The sequence below is a fragment of the Branchiostoma floridae genome, chromosome 7 (genome assembly GCF_000003815.2).
Source record: "Branchiostoma floridae strain S238N-H82 chromosome 7, Bfl_VNyyK, whole genome shotgun sequence".
Classification (NCBI taxonomy): Eukaryota; Metazoa; Chordata; class Leptocardii; order Amphioxiformes; family Branchiostomatidae; genus Branchiostoma; species Branchiostoma floridae.
This window is the reverse complement of record NC_049985.1, coordinates 9,168,260-9,184,997: the sequence shown is the minus strand read 5'-3', so window position 1 is coordinate 9,184,997 and position 16,738 is coordinate 9,168,260. Positions and strand designations below refer to the sequence as shown.

Genomic DNA, 16,738 nt, shown 5'->3' with positions numbered 1-16,738 from the left:
ACTCAGTCCTCTCCAGCTAGCTAATGCACTTATTTTAAACACTCAAACTCACAAATTCTTCGTCTGTACCGTCTGTTAAGGGCTGAGTGACACAGACTAAGTTGTTATGATGTTAATTCCCGGGGGACTTGACAGACAAGCAGAAAAATGAGGCTGTAAAAAAGCAGTCTTTCCAAACTCCCTATGTCCTACAGGTCGTTGATACTACACACATGTCACTAGTTTTGTGACGTCAGTCAACGGCCATTTGATCCTTTGTTTCTGTGTAAGACCATGCATACTAAAACTTTACGATCCCGCCCACCTTTATCGTAAATGATATGTTCTGATATCAGATGTCGAATTCTGTGAATGACTAGATTTGACTTCTTCAGCGTGTTGGGGGCTGACGAATTTCACGAATGTATTTTCAACCTTTTGACAACCGTTTGTTATGTCGTCTGAAAATCAACTTACCCAGACCCGTGAAGTAGACAAGTCAGCTTCTATTGAGGACATGAGTTTGAGAATGTTGGATATGTGTATCACTCGGCATAACAAACAGAAGTCGCCATAGCCCCCCTGGGTCGGAGTTTCAGGCCGGACAATGGCTCTATACCTGTACCAGTCACCCATGCGGGCGGATAAACATGTCTGTGAGCACGGCATTGTGGTGTCGGCTTGCTGTTATGGCACGGTTGCGACGTAAACTTCTAGGGAGAGAGAAAGAATCATACCACCGTCCCATTGTTGGTGGGCCGTATCGAGGCAAACTGATACCGCGTAAATACCAAAGCAAGGAACCGAAGATGTCTCCAAGGGGTGCGAATGACGTAAAGTCTCCCCTTAGTTACAATCAGGACAAGACCAGGTGAACGATGGGGGTGACACTAGAAAAATATTCCTTACCTTTTCACGATGAAAGAGTGACCAGTAAAAAATTGTACCTGTATTACCTTACCAACACTACATTCAGTCCACAGGAAGGTCACAAGACAGTAGGTGTTGTGATAACAGAGAGTAGAAAAACTTCGGGCAGTCATTGGTACCCAAAAGTAGTTCCCCCCGAAAACTTGCCGCCGCAGGGGGTACGGAAAAGCCCGCCAAGGAAGGCTGAGGGGGCGTGGCCAGGGGTAAGGGGCGTGCAGAACTTCTATAAATACACTTCACGTACATCCGCTGCCTAGGTAACTCTTACACCTCGTGACCACCTGAGGATCACGTTTCTTCAACTTTTTATATAATCTAGGCCATCGTCAGTTCTGAGTCCGATTGTCAGTAGTTCCCACGGCATTCCCCCAAGTCCGTAGAAAGCTCACGTAGTTTGCGCTAGCCTTTCGGTCGCGCCTTTCCAATTGGGAAGCGGCTTCCGCGAAGTCAGCAGTGTCTTCAGCAGTGTTAGCCTACGGTGTCACGTAATTTTCTGTACATCTATTGCCCTTAACGAAGTCATCATAGAGTTTCTAAAGGCAGTGGTGGGCACCCTTGTGTCCCAGATGCACGTCAGCGTGGTGTTTCCGATCATCCCCGCCCAAGATGTCGAGGAGGTGCTCGGGGAAGTCGAGAGTTCGAGCTCGAGCGGCCACGGCACGGACGACGACCGCTCCGACATAGACAGCGCCTCCGACGGGTCCGAGAGCGACGGTCGGGAAAGTCCGGGTAAGCGACATACAGGACCATTTATTTATCTTAGTATGAAAGAAGACGCAAATGCCGTACATTGTCCACGATTTTATTCTTGATGTTTGATTGGTAGAACTATGCGCGGCCATACCGTTCCGATCCGCCTACCTCAACATGGCACTTGGCAGCCAAGTTGACCTTAGTTTTGTCTGTCTGTGGATGAGTCATTGTAGTTTGACTAGTTCTACAGCAACAACGCTATCTGCCAGTGCAGTTCAATGACCGGACCGTATGAGCGAAATCTTTGCACCTGAGTTTTCTTTTAAGACGTCTTGCCGCTAGAGCTAAGATGACGTAATGGGAAAATCACTGACCCGTTACATTCTTTTAAGGAAATAGACCACCTGATAGTGTTACTGCAAGCTAAACTCTGCCTGTTTTTCAACTATTCTTTAACAGTGTTCATATTCGTTAGGAGCGTTTCTTATAGTCTAAAATCTATTACAGAAGACTAGGTAATACGTAAAAGTCTGGAATATCACAGGTGTCAGACATAGAAAATGCCTCGTGTCATGGCTCCACTGTTAGACGGGCTAGCAGCCGGAGGGCGGACACGTAAGACTTTCAACGCCCAACAGGTTATTTTCAGCGCCCAACATGTCATTGACCTATGTCAATAGTTTTCACTTTAAACATAACAAATAGTTTTACGGCTCTTAAATGTTATGCCTTAAACTACGGCTAACTTTCCGTTGCTGAGAGGTACCAAGAGAAGATAGAAGAGATAAGAAATTGGCCGCAACATTAGACTCTATGACTATGGTTAGATTATTACTTGTTTTTTTAATATCTACACACATGTCTGGAGATTGCGAATAAGACGAACTCAAGATGTCAACAGGGCATACTGCCACGTCGGTCGAAGGTAAACGGTCCGAATTAGGACAGGAGACCCTCTAAAAGCCAGCTATGCGCTCGGCCAGAGCTACAGACCATTACTCAGTGTCTACCTCCATTAGCACGCAGCCATGCTCGATGGGCGGGAAGCGTGGCATATCCATCATTCAGGTGTTTCTTCTCGCCTTACCTTCTCACAGCCTACTGTTGACATACCTTCATGTATAGCGTCTCATATGTGTACATATATCACTTCTTGTACGTCGATCCGCCATGTTTCACTTTATTTGCACAAAAATGACAGAGAATAACTACATAAAATCTGTTCCACCACCCCATTGACCGCTAGAACACGTGTTCCAGTCGACGACCTTTCAGGTACATCGCGACGTCATCGAAACCCTCGCTGCCGAGCCTTTTCGTCGAAGAAGTCCAAAGGTCGCACAGGGCTTCCAAGTTGTGTTGTGTTACTAGTAGCTGCTGGCGCTGCACCTGTTCCATGCGGGGAACGAGGAAATGAGCAGAGTTTTACAGGGGCTTACGGCCGACAGGGTGTGGTGAAATACGTAATCCTAGTAAACACGCTTCAAGGAGAAAATTGTCGTCGTTTGGTACCGGTGTATAAAAACACAATTTCCTATTAAATGGAGGGTGGGCCGGGGTTGGAGGCCGGGGGTAGGGTGCAGGTTGGAGAGTCAATTTTACTTTCACTCTCAGTGAGGTCCTGTTTGGTAAAGAAAAGTATAAAATAAATTGTGGCCCATGTATGGTGTTAAAGCTGTCATCTCTGATATATCAATCTTTGTCAATATATCAATAATTCCAAGTTATTCAACAATATCTCCATATGATGCAAACGGCGTGTTTCCGTCAGTAGTTGTAGCTAAAACTCCTGGTGAGTTTGTTTTACACCCATCCTGACATCACGGATCTGTCAATATGCTTTCAAGTAGTTTTCAGCTGTCGTGGAAAGTCAAGGCAAGTTCACTGTCTTCAAGCCAGCGTTCTTTCCTCACCAGCAAAATCATAACCAAACACTGACCCAGGTACAGTTTGGCGTAAAGCCAGTATTTACTGTCGTCAGGCTCTCCAAACATCTTTCCTCGAAAATGTCATGTTATGACTTTTAATAGGCGAGGCACCCTTTGAAGATTACCTTATATCAATACCACTGAAAGCTGTTAACATAAGTGGTACAAGAGTACTGAGATGAAAGAGATGGGCATACTGACCTTTCGAGAAGTTGTTGGATGGATCATCCGTCTTATGTGTGTGAGTTGGTACTATGGATTTACATATATATGCATTTGTGAAGGACAGTCATGTATTGGTATGGCACCTGGTGCCTGTTACTCCCTTACTTCGCTTATCAATCCAAGAGAAGTTATATAGTAGCTAGAGTGGACTCATTCCTCAGCTAACCGACATCTATTGCACCGCAGTCATCCCTCAGTTAGACATCTGGAGCCACATACTAGTAGTTCAAGTTTCTGAACCTTTATTCAGCCTGCTAAATCTGAGAGAAGTTAGATACCCCGAAACAAACGTAAATAGGTACACGATTTACCCAATAGCCCTTGCGATCAGAGCTATGTGACGTCCATGTTTGAAGTTACGTGACAACTGACATGACCTCACGGTTAGACCATGACACCGTGACATCACGGTGACAAAGGTCAAGGACCTACTGACCATTGCGTAGCTGATGATGCCGGGATTAGTCCGCTAAGAGCAGTGAGTCATCTCTGATTTGTTCAAAATTACGTCATATGTTGGCTCTAACAAAGTTGTTAAACTTGCCTGAAATAATCGCAGCAGTGTTCGTCAGAGCTTAAGGGCTTGTTTTAAGTCGTTTTTATTGGGCTTTCTATTTTGTGTTATAACGTTAGATGCCCAATAAAACACATCAAAACACGCCCGGAGCCGAACCTCTACTTGGAGAGTACAGAGTTTCCACTGTGCGACTACGAGTGATGCGGTTTCAAGGAATAAGGTCGATGGCCCTGTGAAATGTACACTGACGTCAAAACAGACGTTTTGGAAGTTTTTTCCCTTTTTGAATGATCGTTTTGCAAAAAAGAAACAAGTGTAATTATAGGTCTGTGTGTGTTCGTGTCTTTGCCAGCATGACGTCAGAATCCATGGGTTCAACTGTGAAAGGAAGTTGGGATCACGAGCTGCCGAGGCCAAACCGATTAACTACTGATGACATCGGTCTTTCTACGCAATTGGCAGGGATGTACATCATAATAGGCACCTCATTTCCATTTGTTACGCAATCAAAGACCACAACAAACAAACAAACAGGTGGGAAGTGGTGGGGTGGTCTCCATCATTGAAGGGGTGTGTCGGACAAGGTTACTGTCCAAGCAGAGGTTAGGCCCAGGCTGTTTTTGTCGTTTTTAGCGCGCTCAAGTTCTTGTGGTCACGAGACATAAAGAAAATGGTACAGAATAGAAAGCCCAACTTAAAACGCCTAAAAACAGCCGGAGCCTAACCCTTGCTTGAAGAGTAGGGCTAGATGATTGATGATAATGATGCGCTCTTGTCCTTCATTCATACATACCGTCCTGTGTCCGAGGGGTGAAGGATGGCGAAACTTGACCACGACAACATGTCTCCTCCGCACGTTCTGTTCCAGTTAGTAATCCAACACTTGGAAACGAGATGTCTGCTGCCAGACACACAAAAATAACTCACTGATGAGTTCGCGTGCGAGAACCACACAACTAACCGAGCTATGTAACGACCGTGACTTTCCGTGAGTGCTTCCAAGACTAGTTTGGACTTGTTCGAAGTTGTAAGGCAGACTACTAATGACTGGTCTACATGGTCTACATTAGGAGAAAATGTCTGTGGCAAAAGCCTTGATCGAGTCACATGGAGTTTGGAATGCAAGTAAAATTAGTTTCAGGAATATAATACAAACAAACTGAATTGAATCTGGCCAAGGACCTTGATCTGACCGCCTCTGTTGACATTTATCATTAAATTTGCCTTGAAAACACAGCGGGGAGTCTAACCAAGGACACAAGAAGCAGATTCCACTTTATGCCGTTTCATGATTTTTTTATGTCTTTTTTTTTACTCAAGTTGTTCTGTCTGACTAAATGCTGTTGTACCTCTATCGCTGGTTCAATCGGCATTGGTTTATCTAAGTGATACATGCAGTATTTTATTATTGAATAGGACCTGCTCTGTACAATAACAGTAAACAGAGACCCCACATGCACACTCCCGCTCCGCTGCCGAGAATTGGTGATTGAATCCTGACACGTATTAAATTCCATCCATCAACTGGCCTTATTGTGCTTTACTGTTATCAATATGGTATCTCGGTGACTCCTCTGGTGAGTTGGACATTCCTGCTTGATTCTCCACATTCCTGAGCGGATGACGGGAGCGTGCTTGCCGTGCCGCGGTGGGAGCCTGCGGGGACTCCGCGCGCCGACTCACCGCCGACTTCCCCTCCAAACTCAGCCCCTGCCAAGTTCTTATCCCACAGGGAAAGTGACTCTTTAGCTTGTCGAACAGGCAAATGGACGATATAAAATGAATACGAAGCTTTTCAGTGTACATTATTGATGCGATTTGATTTGACCATAACGTCCACTGATTTTAATACCCCTGTCACATTTGGCGAAAATCGATCGGATGACGATTCTGCGGCAATCGCCCGAGCTTCGCTTATAATAATAACTTAATTGCTCAACAATTAATTGTACAAGGTACAAAGCATGGCTTATATGTGACGGGGACGGTTTTCAGGTGAAAAATACGCGCAACCCCCTGTCGATCTTAAATATGGCCGATCTTCCATCGATACGCCAAAATATCGTGGGTAATGTGACAGGGGTATAAAATGACACTCGTGTTCACCTTCTTTTGCCCTTCTACTATGAATACTAGTCTATGGGACAGTATTGATTTCTGGAATCTACAACTACTAGTAGTTATTGAAAACAATCACGTTGGTATAAACGATACAATGACATCCGAAAACAATCTGAACCTAGCTGTACTTTTGGCGCAGTAGTCTATTTCTATTTCCGATGTTGACGTTTGACCGACTCACTAAAAGTTCTCCTTTGATAGTGGCACGGTACATCTGCATACACTGTAAACATTATACCAGATAGAAAGGGAATTGCAAAGCGCGCCCAACTCCAAGTTCCATCCGCTAGAAACAAAAGTTCTAACTAGTTCCGGCCAGCCATAATAGATTGGAAATGCAAACTCATGTTAAACTTGAAGGGGAGAAAGTTTACAATCGGAAGCAATTTTCTGTCTTAACTTCCGGTGACTCTTAAGTCTTACAAACGTTTCCTTAGCGTTCAGATTGTTTAACGATAAGGTAAAAGATCACAAATAATCTGTACAAAGTTCGGTTTCAGTGTACTTAAACCTTTATCTATGAACAAAGGGGAGTTAAACACCACAATAACCCAGGTAAAGAAGTGCAGTGGTCTGTACTAACACCTAGGATACCCTTATCTGTGACGTCAATGTGACGTCAGGTCCGGAGACAAATAATATTAAGACATGGGATTGGCTACGATCTATTAGGAGTCCTCTGATTGGTCACATACTTCCGGTGGGTTCAATTACCAATGTTTGCCTAAAGTTGAGTGACAGTCAATACTTGAGTAGAATGACCTACTGGGCGACCTTTCAGGTCCCATATGTGGAGCTTCTGTATCGACAGCGTTGATTGGCTCGTACGGCTAGGTGTCGAAAAGTCAGGTAAAGTCCAAACTAGTAAAAGTCTATACAAAAGTACAGTAGAATTATACAATGCAGTGAAAAGACGCTATCTCCCTTTTTGTTACAAAAAGACTGGGCTATGTTACGTAGAGAAAGGAGGTTAAAGCATACTTGTATAGAGGGGCTATGTCGACACAATCTTCCTTGAAGTCGCCAAGCGGCGTAGTTGACCTCATTTCAATATGAATATATTGTATATGAAATATTTAAGTTGGTGCTTCTCTTCCCTGTGATGGCTGTATTCTAATTTCTAGCTACCAGGGCTTCCGATAGAGCGCTGCATTTGTAAAATTCGGTCAAAATATGGTCAATGATAAATTGGCATGGAGAGTGAGCCCGTAGTAAAGGTAGTAAGGGTGCCATTCTAAAAGTTGTAACCATATAGTCCGCCAAATCCTCTTGTAAATTACTGGTGTTCTCCTTGCAGCGAGCGTAGTAGGTGGTTTATTGCGCAATAATTGCATCGGTGACAATGTATGGCAATGAATATTGTATAGATAATGAATAAAGTTACAGTCTAATACTAATATACTTAGTTATACGTTATAATATGGAGTTCTAAACATGGAGTTTGATTCCTTCCGGCCGGCCAAACCTCTAGTAGTAAAACTATAACGTATAATCAAAAGCCAGCGTAGTCAGTCTGGTAACGTAGAGACTAATGTTAGATTTAACGTCACTTTATATATATATGTCAGGTAGAATGCGCGAACTGAAATATGACGCTTCTTTGGGAGGATAAAGTTGGTGATCTGTATGAAACAGCAAATACGTAATGTGTTATATATTTTACGAATGGCATTTGTGTAACCCGTATTTGACGTTGGCATATTGTGTGCTACACGCAAAAAGTCCATAAAAATTACTGGACGTGATAGTTTCCACCAATCAGGCCGCTCGTTACAAGTCCAGCCTCTTGTTCCGGGCGGCATACCTTTGTGTGCCCATATTTGGTGGAGCACTTCCGGTGTGACTGGAACTGTACGCGCTGTTCTGCGCACACTTCATTCATTCAGTACTGGCCAGCCAGGTGACAAGTTCTACCCTGGACATTTCGTTAAAACTTGGTTTTTCCCTGACTTGTTTCGACCCACAGAAAGTCTACAAGTTCCAGAGGAAATGGCCGTGGCTGCCGTCAACTTGCCGATGTCCTCTGCGGACGACTCGGTCTTCTCTGCGGACAACATGTTCGGCGGGCAGGGGACCGCCGGGGGCGCGCCGTCGGCACCGGCCCGCGATCGTACTTTCCTGCGGCCACTCTTGCACTCCGAGGGGGAGGATTGGGGAGAGGTACGTCCTTGAATTTCAGCTGTTCCTTAAAGATTTGTGTAGAAATTATTTATGACATGTGTTCATGGGTTTGGGGAGGAGGAACATAACCGTTTAGGTAGTCGTTAGTTGCACAAGGTTACGAAACTTCGCTTGAGTGTTTGCCCGGCCTCCCGCCATGACGGGCCGAAGCGTTTGTCAACTTTCAGTATCAAGTTTTATCACGTATCATTGGATCATTTTGTCAGTTCCTCTGGTCCATTCCGTGACAACTGGGCAGTTTGATTTAGGATCTATATTTTGAATATTTGTTTTGATGACTTTCTACCGTGACACTTGAGGAATTTCGCCAACTCGTGTCGTCTGACATGCCTGGCCCGGTCACCGACCAACATGTTATCGACCCAACAAGTAACGTTACAGCCCACTTTCCAGAACAATCTACCAAAGGCACGACCCTGAGCATGATGCTGTGTAATATTTTAACAAAAAACATACGGATTTTAGTAAAGAATTGTCAGATTTTGAAAAAATCAAGTCGAGATGTTTGAGTCAAAATCGCGGTGGGGTGTGAGCACGTAGCACATGCCCCACACGCGTGGGCGGTGGGACCGCCCTCTTCTCGAGCCCGCGCTCTCCCTACCGCAGTCCTCCCAGCCCGCCCCGCGATGGTCGCGTTATCTGGTGATTTCCTGCAACACTTGACACCCCATCGCGAACAAACGAATCCATTCTTTAGCGACAACTCGTGTGGGAGTCATCAGGCCAGATAACCTAATGAATAACACGTTTTGCCTATAAAACGCAGAGTTTATATTTCTCATCGTTGAATCGCCAGGGAATATGATTCACTTTGTGTACGGTTTAGTTTACATCCGCATGTCGCTTGGTTTCCCGCATTTAGACACCTGAAAATGTACAGAAAAGCTCAACGTTTGAAAGAAGAAGACCAGAAATCAACACCGACAGAGACAGAATCACTTATCTGCACAAATTATGTGCCCTATTCGCTCGTACTATCCAAGGTAATGATCGCCCCTCATCAAAACCTCATGTGGCGGGCGAACGAAAATAAAACTTGGCGTCGGGTCAAACCGTCGGTACAAGTCACGTTCTTCGCGACCACTTCCTGACGGGTTCTAACCAGTCTGATGCGGCGATAGAATATTAGGACGTTAGGAGATGTCCTTGGTGCAATACCAGTATGAGGGTATTTCCCCCTCTCCAACAGGCAACACTGCAGTATTGAATAGCAATCTGAAAAGCCTGAGGGGAACACTTAAGCTGTTTACATGATAAAGAGCACGAAATTCCTGGAAAACTTTCAGAAACTTGGTCTCAGAAGGTGTTGTATGTTCCTGACTTCCCCTTTTCCTGGAAAAGATGTTAATGCCCTACTTCTTGTACATGTAGTTGTATTGAGTGGGGGCATTTCACCTTTGTACTCTCATGTTACATTTTACCTTGGTTCTCCTTTGGTCTAAAAGGGAAGGGCTTGGGTTACACTGGCATCAATGGTGATGATGGCTTGAATGGCACAAACCCAATAAGGCTTCACTTTTCTACTTAACTGTTCTACAATAAATCAAGGGAAGAGAGAGGTTGAAGAAAAAGACTGTCGGAAACTGAGTGTGCATTTCGACAGGTGCTGGGCTTCTACTCCTGGTGCTTACCACTTGTTTAGTTTTCATTACAGCTGTGAAAACGTGTTTATCTACACTCTTCTGGCAGCATTTGAATAATACCATTTGCAAACAGCACACATTGTGCTATCACCCACCAAAGCTAGGGGACAGTCAACATATGTGAAAGCCTGGCAAAACACAAGTGACCCTTTTTTCTAGATTATTCTTACATCATCCAGTTTGCCACTATGGGGCTAATCACTTGCAAATTATGCCAGTAATTAGATCAGGTGGATGAAAATGGATTGAATCTAAAAGGTCATTTTTTTGGACTGGACATAATTAGTAAAACAGTTTTAGCAATCACAGTAACGATGAGGAAGACAACTGTTAGAACAAGGCAGTCTTACAAGGTGATTTCAAAATGCAAAGTCACCCGTTGTGACGTCATCCAAAAAGGCTGGCAACAGCCAGGATGGAGAAGGTAGTAAGCAAACAGTTCCAAACACTTTTGTTGTAGCAACAAATTCAACAGTCATCTAAGTTCCCCTGGCAGTGCTACAACAATCTTATCTCATTTCTATACCCATAAACTGGATTTCTATCTCCAAGCTGGCGGTTTCTATACTGCTGGTGCCTCCGTTGAATGTCTGATCTGGCAAGTGTTCAAGGATGTGAATTAAGTACTCGTGAACTCGCAGACACAAAGCTACCGAAGTTCCCCATGTTTACCCGGTGTTTGCGTGATGAGTGTTGCTGTGCACAAAGCTAAGAGAGAGTCACTTGTGGGAAGTTCTCATTAAACTGGGAATAACACGAAGGTTCCCTTGACTTTGGCTGATCTCCTGGGTCTTGGAAAAGGCCCAAGTCTGAGTCACCCCACGCTCAATATAGTCCAGACACAGTAAAGACGCTGTGTAGCACATGAAGGCACTTAGTTATGATAGGTGGACAAAATTCCAGTCTGTTTACTGTCCAAGCTTGGGCAGAAGTTCAACATTGCCATGGACTGTCATTCAACGGAAAGCTGGGTAGCCTCGGTTCTGTATCTAGGGAACGACTGTTTACAGTTTGTTTACATATGTATGGCATTGTAACATACTAGTATGTGGATAGCAATGTAATGTGTTGTATGATATAGTTAAAAATTACTGGGTTTATCATGTTACTTTTTGGTAGCAAAAATTTATGGTGAATTTTGTTGTGTTTCGTTCCTTCAGCAGACCTTCAAAGAGATGGACAAATACCTTCAGCTGCCCGACCAGCTACTCCCACCCCCTGAGAAGAAGTCTAGGAGAGAGAGTGCCTCTGTCGTCGACGACTTTTTCAAGGAGGAACCCAAAGATGGCAACAAAGATGGTTCTCTAAACATGAACGTCAACTTCAATGTCATCATCCCAAACCAGAGCAGAGACTATAACAACCTCAGAACAGGACTGGTCAGGCCCCGGACTCTAAACGTAAAGACAGAGCCCCTGCCAGCCTCCTGTGACTTCCATTCTAACAGTTCCACTCCAATCCACACCCCTCCGGCGGGAACCCCCATCACAAGCTTCGCCTCCCCCAGCACACCGAGCACATCCACCTTCGTAACACCAAGTCAACCAAACAACCCCGTCACTGCCCAGAGTCCGGGCGCAGGAATCAGCATGAACTTAGCAGCACTGAATGTCCGCATTAAGGAGGAGGAAGAACCAAAGTCGTGCAGCTTTCACAAGTCCGTGCCTGTGTCCATGTACCACACGGCTCCCAGTGGGGGGGTGGCAGGCATGGCTGGGGGCAGTGTCCAGTTCGCCTCCGTGCAGTATCCAATTCCATTCGTATCTCAACAGTCCGGCTTCCCCACACCTCCAAACTCCCACCCCGGTAGTCCGTCAGAAGCGCCCAACGCGCTGACGCCGCCCCCTCCGTATTCCATAGCGGTGGCGCAGCTTCACACCAACCCGTACGGCAACCTGGTGATCCAGTCCCACGGACCTCCCAGCAAGTCCCCCCAAGGCCACCACCACCACCACTCGATGTACAACAGGAAAAACAACCCAGAGCTGGAGAAGAGGAGAATTCACCATTGTAACTACCCAGGTGAACTTTGCTCTCACATTTCTGTCGTTATTACTATATTTAGTGTTCCCCACGCATGCAGGGCAATTAGTGGGCAGATTTACGAGTGACAGACCAAGCAAACATTGACAGGTCACTCTAAAGCCTGCAGGATTTCTAGATGAGTCTTTTAATCTTTTTCTGATGGGGCAGTTTTTGTCTTCATATCAAGTTTCCTCCCATAATACAAAAGGAGCTGATTAGAGATGGCAAAGGTTATTAGCTCACCATAATGAAGGATAACACAGTGACCAAGTAACCGGGATAACAGTTGGGAAGGGATAGGGACCTGACCAGGGCAAGATGTGGTGAAATTATAGAATTCAGACTATTCTAGAATAAAGCAAAAAAATTAATTTGGCAGAATTGGGGGCAGTCATGATGTCAGAGTTTAACTTGCTTTTAGATAGACTTGTACAAGGGAAGAAATTGCTGTTCCTCTATCAAAAATGTAATATAAAACTCAAAGTAAGATGATACTGTCTATAGTCTCTATACCTTGTAAAAGCCTATCCTATCATCATGAAAAGGGATAAAGCTTGTTTATATTAACCTGGTCACCCCACCACTTGAGTATGAGTCATCACAGACTTACAATGTTCATTAGATTGTGTATGAATCACTAGGCAGACTGTACCATGTGTCTCCTGTGGGGGTGTTGGAACTATTCTTACCTTCAGGGAGGTGTGAGATTAAGTACAAAGTAAACTTGTAGAAGGAAGTTGTGAGAAGATGTGAATAAACTAAGGAAAGGAAATGAAGACTCATGTTACTCCTAAGTAGTGGTGGGACAAGTAGTACACATAGTCATCGTAGGTTAGCAATAATTAGAAACAAGCCAAAGCAATAATTTCTAAAAGTAGGTTTGATGAAATTGATGATGTTTAATACACAACTTGTATGCTGCACATTTCATCTTAATAAGAGTACAGATAATATCTTGTGGGTTTTTGCCATTTAGCAATTATTTTCCAAGGCTTTTTGGTGGTTCTTTCTGTAACTATGCACATGGATATTATTCACGGCCAATTACTTGGTGCTATTGATGTTTTGTTGTTGTAGGAAAAACATGCTCATAAAGGCCTTATAGTGAAGGTATGGCCTTGAGATAAAGGGATTTGGAAGATAATTGTGCCTTGCTGGCCTGGTGATTAAGATCTTAATGGTTTGTGTTTGTCCCCTTTTGCAGGCTGCACCAAGGTGTACACAAAGAGTTCCCACCTCAAAGCACATCAGAGGACACACACAGGTGAGAAACTGTCCAAGGCATCCAAGCCGAACAAATCGACTGTTAGGAAAATTACATACCTTGTTTTTTTATGTGCATCATTCAAGGTGTTTGGTTTCCCAAGGGGAAAGGCCGAACAGTGAGAGCACATTTCTAGATCAGTAGATACTGTCTCACCAGTTGGCCAAGTGTGAAATCGGGGCATATCCATGACCCCAAGGCTAGACAATTGTTCGATCCGGTTGTGTTTGTGTGTGCTGTGCGACTAGGCACCATACTGTACCAAAAACCATGTTTGCAAGAGCAATTGACTGCATACATGTATATGGTAACAAACAGTTTGTAAAAAAATAACAGTATGGCAGTACGGTGTATGCCTCCACTGTTTGCCCAACGTCCCCCCAAGGACAGGTGAATTTGCTCATTGGACAGGCAATTTGTCTGTTGTCTGAGTGTCTAAACTTCAAAGAGTTCAGTGCCAATTCATTACCCATTCAGTTGCTTGATTGTGTTTAGTCTTGTGTGCACAGAGATCTGTTAGCACAGGCTGACAACCTTTCTTCCCTTAATTGCTGTGTTGTGGCTGTAGCTACGACCGTTAACCTGGACAAAAATGCCAAAACAAAGAATGATCAGTCATAAGGAGTATTGAATTCGATGTTGAGATAATGAAGTACCGCTTTGTACCTTTGTTAATCTTTACAAACTTTCTCTGATTAGGAGGACCTTTGCACTCACAAATGTTGACAATATGGTGTATAATGTTTCCAGAATATCAGAGTAAAACAACTCCAGGTCATTCTTTGAAACATATCCAACACTTTCTTACAATGTCCCCGGTTATGTTAAAATTTACTATGGAAGAAGTAAATAACACTCTGTATCTTGTGATTATACACATTACATATAACTGCACCTGGTGGCAGTAAAGGAACTGTAAAAGAAGTCCCTGAGTGATACAAAAGCAAGGTCAGACTTTGTTTACAGACGGACAATGGTAGCAAAGTGGAATGTTTCCAGTTTTATGTTTATTGTAGCTCTTGTAAAATCTTCCCAAGGTTGTGTCAAAACAGTTTCTCTAATGTTTCCCCTTCTTTTGTGTCCTTTGTCCAGGTGAGAAACCATACAAGTGCACATGGGAAGGCTGCCAGTGGCGGTTTGCCCGCTCGGACGAACTCACCCGCCATTATAGGAAACACACGGGGGCAAAGCCATTCAAGTGCCAGGTGTGCGAGCGATGTTTCTCCCGCTCCGACCACCTCGCCCTTCACATGAAGAGGCATCAGAACTTCCACTGCTGAGAGAGTATCACCAACATCCTCCTCTGTACAGCTGGGTCACAAGGAGAAGCATATTTTGTTTATATGTATTTTCTAAATTTGATACGGTATGAATGATCTGTAAAGTTATGTAATGGTAAATGATGTGCTGTACTACATGTGACCAGCACCAGAGGTGGATTTGGTAGGTAACAATAACAAATAAGGTGCCTTAGCAACAAAACCCTGCTTGTACACTGTGCATCAATCTAAGGTGACAGGTTAAAAGCCTGGTCCAATATGTCTCTTGAAGGGTGCTGGATTCAGTTGATAGCCACATCAGTACATGTTTTGTACATTTGCTTACTACATTGAAGAGGGTCTCAAATGTTTATCCTGGTAGTGGATGGATACCTAAGCCGTAGCGAAAGACACCACCAGTTGTTGGGGACCCACAGAACAGTTAGTTTATCCGTTAATATTTCTCCAGCATGCCTACAGTGAAATGTGTTGAGCTGTTTGCCATATTTGTCTTGGCAATTTGTGTAGAAAGAAAAGAAAACATCGACATATATACTGAGTTAAGATTTGAAGAGCATGCGTGCGTGGGCGGTGAGGTATGCATGGCCTCGAGCCATTTGTACAACCTAGTACAAAACACTATGCAAACACCATTATATGACTCGGGTGTGAAAATACAAATGACAACATAATATTTGTTGCAAAGAGGAATCTTGGAGAAACTTTTTACTGTCTCTGTACTGTGTCTACCTCTACGAGGTTCCAAAACATCTGACATTTGTCATAACAATTATGCTGATAGGAAATATGAAGGGATATTGTATTAAGAAGAAATGTTATCTCTGTTACAGTTGCATTTCCAGCATATTTTTGTGGGAGCCAATGCTTGTAATAAAAGCTCAGGATTTTCTGTGACAATCAATTGTAAAATATTGTGGTATGAAGGTAGCTATGTATCAAGCTCTATGCAATGATGTGTTAGTTTTTTTATATAGAAAAAAAGCTGTAGTCTACAGAGAATATTGAAATTTGCTATCTGTACATTTTGGATGATTTGTTTTCCATCAAAGTTTTGGGTGAAAAAGATATAGAATAGTTATGTCTTGAAATAGTACTGAAAAGCAGTAGCATATTTTATATAATGCTAAGGTCTTGAGTATTGTATGATATGATCATATCGCAACTTTTGTATAGACAAACCAATCCTTCTGTGTGATCATTCTACACACGAGTGCATAATGGAGATTATTTATTAAGGAGCAAATTCAATGGTTGCAGATGTATCATATTGTTTGCAGAGATATCCTCATGCCTCTTATTCTTATGTCTCGCCTCCATAAAACAAACAAAAAAAGGATTCCATGGTTCTGTATGAAGTATCACTTTGTGCTTTCTACTAAGAAATGTTGCAATAAACTCTCCAAGCTCAAACAAGACTAATCTTTTTGTGTGGGTCATAAGTACATGTATTACTATTAGCTGTATCAACCCAGGATTGAGAATTCTTGTAAAATTAGTTAGGAGTGGAACTATTGTTGGGGCCCCTTTATCAAATAAATTGGACCAAACTTGAATGGGATGTGCAGGCATGACAAGGTGAAATGACGTTAAAATTTCATGTCTGAGAAGTACTGGCTTCTCTGTCTTTCCAGGTTTGTTGTTATAGAAATAGGATAAATTGTGGGCAGAAAATAGAAATAATTCCTCAAAACATACAGCATAAATCACTGAAGTCATCACCCACTAAGATTTGACATAGGAATTTTGAATGGGGTCCATCAGACAGACACATGTAAAATGATGACGGAAACACTGAGGCATGACATTGCCATGATTGTGTGACAAGAAAACATCATTACATTGTTCCCTCTGCTACCCCTTTACAGCTCGTTCTGTTGACCGTGGGCACTCAACTGAAGACTCATCACAAAAAGTGCATTAGGCACTGTGCCACCTTATCAATTTTTTACAAG

At 43.5% G+C, this 16,738-nt stretch overlaps 1 protein-coding gene across 2 annotated transcripts; it reads left to right on the top strand.

Moving 5' to 3' along the window:
• The first annotated feature begins 1,191 nt into the window (after positions 1-1,191).
• Positions 1,192-16,205, top strand: LOC118420294 (Krueppel-like factor 5). 2 transcript variants are annotated; one of them, XM_035827028.1, is made up of 5 exons: positions 1,192-1,638; positions 8,360-8,553; positions 11,381-12,239; positions 13,447-13,506; positions 14,599-16,205. In XM_035827028.1, the coding sequence occupies exons 1-5, from the start codon at positions 1,476-1,478 to the stop codon at positions 14,784-14,786; spliced, it is 1,464 nt and encodes a 487-aa protein (XP_035682921.1). In that variant the 5' UTR covers positions 1,192-1,475; the 3' UTR covers positions 14,787-16,205. The 2 variants fall into 2 exon arrangements, with proteins under 2 accessions (XP_035682921.1, XP_035682920.1); XM_035827027.1 differs by having other exon boundaries at positions 1,195-1,638; positions 11,378-12,239.
• Positions 16,206-16,738: the final 533 nt, after the last annotated feature.

Excerpts from the sequence above, each read along its gene's own strand:
- LOC118420294 (XM_035827027.1), top strand. The coding sequence starts at position 1,476 with ATGCACGTCAGCGTGGTGTTTCCGATCATCCCCGCCCAAGATGTCGAG. Across the intron at positions 1,639-8,359 it reads CGACGGTCGGGAAAGTCCGG|AAAGTCTACAAGTTCCAGAG; the intron begins GTAAGCGACATA and ends TTCGACCCACAG. Across the intron at positions 12,240-13,446 it reads TCACCATTGTAACTACCCAG|GCTGCACCAAGGTGTACACA; the intron begins GTGAACTTTGCT and ends CCCCTTTTGCAG.